The 8,504-nt window shown below is 39.4% G+C and overlaps 1 protein-coding gene across 1 annotated transcript in view; it reads right to left on the reverse strand.

The window, feature by feature from the left end:
• Positions 1-8,504, reverse strand: part of Mgam2 (maltase-glucoamylase 2 (putative)) — a 108,360-nt gene that overhangs the window by 15,492 nt on the left and 84,364 nt on the right. Inside the window, 8 exon segments of the mRNA XM_023712752.1 lie at positions 2,039-2,127; positions 2,536-2,660; positions 3,041-3,097; positions 3,406-3,490; positions 3,597-3,745; positions 4,321-4,437; positions 4,526-4,560; positions 4,816-4,949. Of these exon segments, the coding sequence (XP_023568520.1) occupies positions 2,039-2,127; positions 2,536-2,660; positions 3,041-3,097; positions 3,406-3,490; positions 3,597-3,745; positions 4,321-4,437; positions 4,526-4,560; positions 4,816-4,949 (791 nt within the window).

The following is an 8,504-nucleotide window of genomic DNA, read 5'->3' on the forward strand; positions in this document are numbered from 1 at the left end:
GGCCTGCGCTCTGGGTCTACTCAAGACCCCGCGGCCTGGGTCATCTCCTCTTCCTGTTTCTTAAAGTCAGTTTTATTTAAAGGTCTATTCTTGGCCACTGTCAACATCATACCACCTTATATAGGTTAGGGCCAGAGTTTAGCAAGTTATTTCAAAGCTATTAACAGAAAATTTAAGTTAAGTCTATACTTACGCCATGTTTTTGTATTTAAATTTGAATTTCTAAGTGTATTTAATTTAAAAAGTATAAAAAGCCTTTCTGAAAAATATTTGGAACTTTCAGGGATTACTGACACTTAACTCTAAACCAAACACATTTTCATAGAAACTTAAGTTGTACTAAGAAGTGGCTTTGCACCTTTACATTTTTGAAACTCTCACAGGGGAGTTGATTTAACACTAACTGCGGTGTTTTAAGCCACTGTGCTATCACTCATCTAGATCTGATTACCTCGGCCTACATACAGGAGCTTTCTACACTCACTTAAAAACATTGGTCTTCTAGCAACAGTGATTTTGTCATTCTGGGGTATTTTACAGTGTCCAACGAGGTACATTCCTGTGATATTTCATTTTTGTCTTCAGATAAGGAGGAAGCATAAATGCTAGTGATCATTTTATAGTGCACAGCCCAGCCACCAGCAACGAAGAACCATCTAGCCACAAACGCCAGGATCACTGAGGTTAAGAAAAATGGCGTAAAAGGAAGCCCCTTATTCTTTCACGATAAATGATCTTTACTGTTTTCTTTCTATTAATTATTATTCTAACTTAACATATTTATGGAATGTACTGTGATAATCTGTCAATGTATAAGGATCAAATCAGAGGAGCAAACATTTACACCTCCTTAAGTATTTTCTAAACACATAATGATTGCACATAATTATGAAGTGCATGTATATAGAGCATATTGATAAAGCATTGTAAAGATAAAGAGCTAGATAAATTAGTACAATTTTATCAGCAGAATGTGAGAGTCATGCTGGTGCTTTTAATAAACATAATAACCTGTAGATATATGTGTATCACAAAGACAATCAGATCCCACAAATTAAAAGTAGATTTTCAGTTACATAAAAACATAACCACTTTCTTAATGTGAAAAGCAAATAGCAAACAGTAAAAATAAGTTTAAGTGATTGCATTTCTCTAATTTTCTATCTTCAAAAAAATTTTAAGATAATGCCTTTTGGGTTTTTTTTGGCATCTTACATTAGCATGTGTTGGTTATATTGATTAAAAAGGGCTTTGGAAGATTTGTACATGATCATAATACACTTGATCATTTTTATCCCCCATCATTCCTTTGAAGAAAACTAGCAAGAAGAAAACTTTAGAAACATTATTAGTGGAAAACTAAGTTCTAATCTAAAAATAGATGGCAACCTGCAAGATCAGGATGTTCTGGTACAGAGAAGTAAAATAGTGATAAGTGAGAGCTGATTGGTAGCTCTGTATTTCTGTAGAAATGGCTGAGGAAGATGGTGTTCCGATTTTAATGACAGATTTAAATTACCTAAGGTAGATCCAGCTATTCCGAGATTTGAGAAAAAAAGCATAAAAAGCAACCTGAAGTATCCTCTTAGCAACAGTCAACTCATACTTTATGAATCACCAAGCAACACTTCCAGGACCTAATTTGTCTCTTGAGTGGGCCTCTTATAAGGAAAAAGATGCCTCATATCAAGGGCTGGCCCAAATAACGAAGCCACGTCTGTGTCCTATTGAGAATGAATTCACTACCAAACTGATATTTGCACCCACTCTGTTTTATCAGAGAAACTCTTTATCATTTCCGACTGAACCCATGAGATCAGGTTCCTGAATCTACCAGACTAGGGATTAGATGCTTGGTCTGTAATAACTTCTACTATAATATATTTCAGCTGGCAAAAATGGCAAAAATGCCTCCAAATATCATTGTCTTACTACAAATAGCAGATGCATAGATAGGATTAGTTTCCTACTGTTAATGCTGAGCCTCTACCATGGATTTTCTGCATGATGTATGGAGACCTTGGAAAGTTCAACTCACCGATGCTTTGTCCATCATCCCAGAATATCTGACCTTCAGCTTTCCCATCATCATCTAAAGCAACAGTCAATCCCATAAAATTTTGTCGGCTATCAAAAGAAAAGAAAGAGTCATTTTTCACTAGACTGTATGTCATAAGAATGAAGATCAGCATCTGTTAAAAATATTACCTACCCAGGAATAAAATAAACATGCGCAAGAGACTTAAAAATAATTAAAATACAGGATGTTTAATAAGCCAGTGTAACTGCATTTAAAATTTAATGAAATATTTCATTTGATTTCAACTTTCAAAAATAAATACAGTAAACATAATTTGCAAATCCACATATCACAAGCAATATAATGAGATATGAATTCCTTAAGAAGAAGACCCAAGACAAAAGAATTCTTCAAATGCTTTCTAGTTGCTGCAGAATAAAATCCAAAGTAGAAGTGCTTAGCATTCAAGCTTGGCAGGATGCTGGGCAAGGCCATCAAGCTGAGTCCCCTCTTACCTGGAGTGAGTGTTAATCGCAGGCTCTTGCCATGGCACAATGTAGCCTCCTCTGACGTGGAGGTTGATGTGGTCAAGGGGAGCCTTCAGCATTTCCCAAGCACCTATAGACTTGTGGCCAGACTCCTACAAGGGGGCAAATTGGCAAAGGAATGATGGGAGGTAAATGCATCAAGTAGCTGAGTGCACTATTGCAAGTTCTTCCTCTCCAAGGCAACATGTTGGAAAACACTGTAAACTTGAGGAGAAGGTCCCTTGCTTTTCACTTTTGCTTAGGACTGAAAGCACAGATGTATCAGTGTCTCCAGGAAAGGTGGGTTGGGGAGCATCAGTGTAGTGTAGGTGCTCAAAGGTGTCAACTTTTGCTTACATGCATCCTTTCACTTACACAAGCCTTTCCAAAACTGAAAAGGTACACAATGATTGTCTTAGAAAATACACGCATAGAAGTCAGGAGAAATCTCTAGATACTTCCCTAGCCTGCAAGGAACAATGTTGACTCTTACCGTGCTGTAGTCATACCACCAGGCTCTGGGAAAGTAAGCTGTGATCTCAAAAGTGTTCTGAAACAAAACCGATGTGTCACTATGAACATTCCAAAATGCTTTTGACAGAATCAAGATAAGATAGAATTTATTTGGATGTCAAGAATTTCAGGGCTTTTATTGAGAAAGATTATAGAAACTTTCTCATCAAACAGATAAAAAACGATTTTGAAAAGAAACCCATAAAAGGACGCAAACTTCCAGAAGAAATGAATCAGGATTAGATCTTGAAAGATTCCAGAAAGTCATTTGCTTGACAACAGTGAACTAGATGAAATTAGATGAACTAGATGATTAAAGGGTTTGACCTAAAGTGAAAAACTCACACTTTCCAGCACAGGGCTGACCAAGATGGCAGGGCCCAACATGAACTGATGGTCTATATCCCAAGTTGATCTGTCATCTGTAAACCTTTAAAAATGTGCATATAAAAAATTCACCCATACCCTCCACTGTCATGGGGGATTATTTTTAAGATAGCCCCAGAGGCACTGCCTGGAGAAAGAGGTTTACTCACTCGTGGAGGAGGGGTCGGACCACCGTGCTGCCCTCGGCATGAGCTTTGTGCATCAGGGTGTAGAGATAAGGCAGCAGGGTGTACCTCGTTTGCAGGACTTTTCTTGAGACCATCTCAAAGGTTGAATTCCAGGCTACAGGATCCTGTCTCTAGAAGGATAAGAAGATGTATAACCAATCATTTCTTCACTCTCTTCTAGCAGCGTCAGAAAATAATCATCCAGCATTCACTCCACATGCAGGCTACTCATTCCATTTCCCTTCATTTCTAACTTGCCTTTCCCCTGATCATCACTGACAAATCTAGAGCTTGCTACTCCTTCTCGTTATCTGTCATCCCAGCATCCCCTGCACAGTCCTAGCTTTAACCCTGAATGTATGTGGAAGACAAGTCTCCAAACAGCCCTGATGTGTCTCTAGTGTATGTGGGTAAAACACAAATGTAATATTCCTAAAGGTGAATCGGGTGGGGCATCCTTATATTTTAGCTCCATGGAGGAGTTACAAAGACTCTTCTCCAGTTACTAATCTCCAGAAAATGAAAAAAACATATTCCTAAAAGCTATTAATAATTCCAGGGTTCTGAAGGGTGTGGGTTTTCCACAAAATAAAGGTCCTGGTGATTTTGATGGTTGTTTTTGGTATAATTATGGTATTTCATGAGTTTAAAAGAAGCCAATATTTGAAGCCACAAACACCTATAACTTGAACAATAGCAACCTCACCCTTGTCCCGATGGTGTTGTGGTTCCAGGAAAGTGGATAAAAGGCCCCCAGTTGCATCCAGCGAATACACATCTCATATTCAGCATCTCCAGAGAACCCACAGATGTCTGCTCCTGTCTGATACAATGCAACATCAGAATGTGAGTGGGTTGTGGGCAGAATAAAATCTGACCAGGTAGTTAGTGATGGCCTCACTATGACTTACATAAGGTATCCCAAAGAGACTGAACTCCATCATTCCTGCAATGAGACAGTAGGAACATTTTAGACAAGTCCTTTGAGGAGAAGGAAGGCTTTCCCTTTTCCTTTCCCCATTAGAAAGCCTAGGCCATGCATAATAAAAATACTGAAAAATGAGTATGAATTAAAACTCACACTCATAGAGAACTCAACTTCTTGGTATCTTACTATTCTTGTAGATGAGAATCTAGATGCATGTGGTGTAACCAAATAACACACTCTACTACCCATGCCACACCAACAGAGGCCATGTACCAATGATTGATTTCCCCAGCTGGTCCCACGCAGCCGTGTTGTCCCCCAGCCAATGTCCTGCCCAGCGTCCAGAAGAGGGGAATGTGGAGCGGGTGATGACAATTCCTCGCTGGCCTGTCACCTCCTGCACAGCTCTGGTTGGAGAACAAGTAGGTAAATTTGAAGGTGGACAGGGAGCAGCTGCAGCTTGGCCATGAGGCAGCTGAGCTGTTCCATTCAGAGTCAGAGATAATTCCAGAAAGGATCTGTCATCTCAGAGTGATGTCAAGAATCCCAACCACCTTCACAGAAGGTCTATGGAAGTGAGGTGTCTGCACCTAGGATGTGAATGTATCTTTTTAAATTCTAATAAGCTTTTTACCCACGTGGAGGTTAAGAAGAGGGTAAGGGTAAGGAACAAGTCCTATGCCCAGGTCACTGGCCCATCTCACACCTCAAGGAGGAGGTTTCCTTGCATCTCCCCCTTTTTTGTTAGGAAACGAAGTTAGATAACTCACAAAGAATTTAAAGAGCAAGGAAGGGCTGGTGAGATAGCTCAGAAGACTAAACAGCTGCTTAGGTAAGCACAGGGACCTGGGTTCAATCTCCAGTACCACATGCCACACCAGTCCCACCCCTGGGTGTGCTGAACCAGCCACTGAGACCCAGTGTGGTGGCGCATGCCTGTAATCCCAGCGCTGGGGATGCTGAAAACAAGAAGAACACTATGAGTCCAGGCTGCATAGTGAGACCCTGTACCAAATACATAAAAATAAAAAAATAAAAATAAAGAGCAAGGAAGCAGACCTGGGGTCCCAATAACATATATACAGCTGTCTCTTGTTTGATAGAATTCATTCTCCTGTGCTACACCTCAAAGAGCAGAATATGCTTTGTATACACAGGCAAACATGCATATAAAGATCATTAAATATCTCCCAAAAGAAGATGAATTTTCTATCTGTATTTATAGTGAGAATTTTTTTGAAAAATATGTGAGAATAATTAGAGAAAGAAAGAAGAAAGTCTATGAAAGATCCTAGTATGTTCACAATCCAAAAACTAAAGAAAGCACAGCAAGTATACACTGAGATGAATTACTCAAAATGAGATGCCAGCCAAAGAAGCTATTCACTGAAGCAAAATGTAATCCCTTTGGGTCATTTCCAGTATTTCACACCAAGCTAAGCTCAAAGTGGACAGAGATATAGATATAATTTAGTAAAATTGTATTTTTATATATATGTATATATCACACACACACACACAAGGAAAAAGCAGCCCACAGAAAATGCTGCCACACAGATTTAATAAAGAAGGATTTTTAATTAGCTACAATAAATACATTCAAAGAACTAAAAGAAAACATATCTAAAAATTAAAGGAAAGTATATTTATGCTGTGGCATTAAATAGAAAATACGAATAAAAAATGAAAAACTACTAACAAGTCAAATAGAAATTTTGGAGTTGAAAAATACAACAAGTATATATACTCAGGATAGTTTGGATAATTGTAATACTGATTTCTGCTGGTCTTTTGAAAAGAGCAATTAGTCCTTAAAATTTTTTCTTTTTAGTCTTATTTTTTCTTCTTCTTTTTAATTTCTTATAACTTTTCTGTTGCTGTTTTGTTTTTAACCAATTTTGTGTGTTTATATTTCGTAACCTAAACTACTAATTTGAAGATAACATCATGCATACAGCAATCATTGTTGAATTCCTATGACCTTGCTTAATGAAATTTTGTATTTTTTACTATTTTGCATTCTTTAAAAGTAAAATTTATGGAGGGATAGGGCACAATATCTGATTTTGGTTGGTAGAGAAAAAGAACCAGCAAATTAAAGACAGAACAATAGAAATGTATCCATGTAAGGAAAAGAAAGTAAAGAAAAGTGGACAGTGCTTTAGAGATTTATGTCACACTATCAGGTGTAACAGCATATATTCAACAAGATTCAGGAGGAAAGAAAAGAAAAAGGGACAGAAACGTTTTTGAAAAAAATAAGAGCCAAAAGTTCATACACTGAAAACTACAAATTATTGTTGAAAGAAATGAGAGAACAGTTCATAGGAAGACATCTTACATTAGTGTGTTGGAAGATTTAATATTATTAAAATTTGTAAAACTTTTCCAAATTGATATGCAGACTCAATATAATCCCTATTGAATAAAAGTAAAGATTCATACCTCATTAATTACAACTGTATGTAATTAATATGTAAAGATAGGTATAGAGACCAATAGAAAAGAATCAAAAGTCCGCAACTGACCCCTCTCCTTGTAGGTTGATTTTTCAGAAAGTACAAAGACAATTGACAAGAGAGGTCTTTTCAATGAGCTAAAATAATTATATAACTCAATGTAAAAGAACTCCTACCTCACACCACAAATTAGATAAAAGTTAATTCAGAATGGATCACAGGGGCTGGAGAGATAGGTTCCTAGCAAGCACAAGAACCCAGCTTTGATCCCTGTACCACATACCATGCCAGCCCTGTGCCAAGCCAGCTATGGAAACTGGGTTTGGTGGCACACATGTGTAATCCCAGCATTAGGGAGGCTGAGACAGGAAGTTCACTACAAGCCCAAGCTGCATAGTAGGACTCTGTACCAAATATCTAAATACATACATACATACATAATTTAAGAAATGGATCACAGATCTTGGTTTAATAGCTAACACTATAATGTTTGTAAAAGAATGCTTTAGAATAAATTTGTATGACCTTTATTCACGCAGTATTTCCTATAATACCAACAGCGCACATGACAAAAAAGTGAATAATTCAATAAACTCATTCAATTTCTTCTTCGCTTTAATATTTATGCATCAGGTAAATGCTAACAAATGAGAAGGATGCCAAAAAAAAAAAAAAAAAGCATCTTGGGGCTGGGGAGATGGCTCAATAAAAGCGCTTCCCTGGCAAGAACAAGGGCCTGAATTCAATCCCCGGTTCTGACAAAAAGACAAAAGATACCAAGAGTTGACAAGAGTGCAAGGAAACTGCAGCTCTCTTACACTGCTGGCAGGAGTGCAAAATGGTATTCTCCCACGCAAAATTCCTTAGGAGCTATATGGCATTTCTTCACACATTAAAGATACAGTTATCATAAAATCCAAAAGTCAGTCCTAGCCCAGGTCCGATGAGTGTGTGGAGAGCTTCCTGCTACCCTGCACCGGCAGGACCAGTCCCAGCCCAGGCGCAGCATGGGCCAGACCCTCTCCCACCCCCTTGGGCCGCCCCCCAAAACTCTGCAGTAACTCCCCCACCCCGCCTGCCCAGTAGGAATTTCTGCCGAGTTCCGGGAACCCTCAGATCCAGTCCTAGCCCAGGTCCAGTGAGTGTGTGGAGAGCTTCCTGCTACCCTGCGCCGGCAGGACCAATCCCAGCCCAGGCACAGCATGGGCCGGACCCTCTCCTACCCCCTCGGGCCGCCCCCCACCACTCCAAAGTAACTCCCCCACCCCGCCCACCGAGTAGGAATTTCTGCCGAGTTCCAGGAACCCCCAGACCCAGTCCTAGCGCAGGTCCGGTGAGTGTGTGGAATAGCTTCCTCTTCCCCCTACTTCACCTTGCCCCCTCCAGTCACAGCTCAGGCCTGGCATACATGCCTGGGGTTTAACCCTGCAGCTGCAATCCCTGCAGAGAGTGTAGAGGATAGATCCAACCAGCTAGTCCAGGAGCAGAACATCTCGCCACAGG

The sequence above is a fragment of the Octodon degus genome, unplaced genomic scaffold, assembly GCF_000260255.1.
Source record: "Octodon degus isolate 3935 unplaced genomic scaffold, OctDeg1.0 scaffold00027, whole genome shotgun sequence".
NCBI classification, from domain to species: Eukaryota; Metazoa; Chordata; class Mammalia; order Rodentia; family Octodontidae; genus Octodon; species Octodon degus.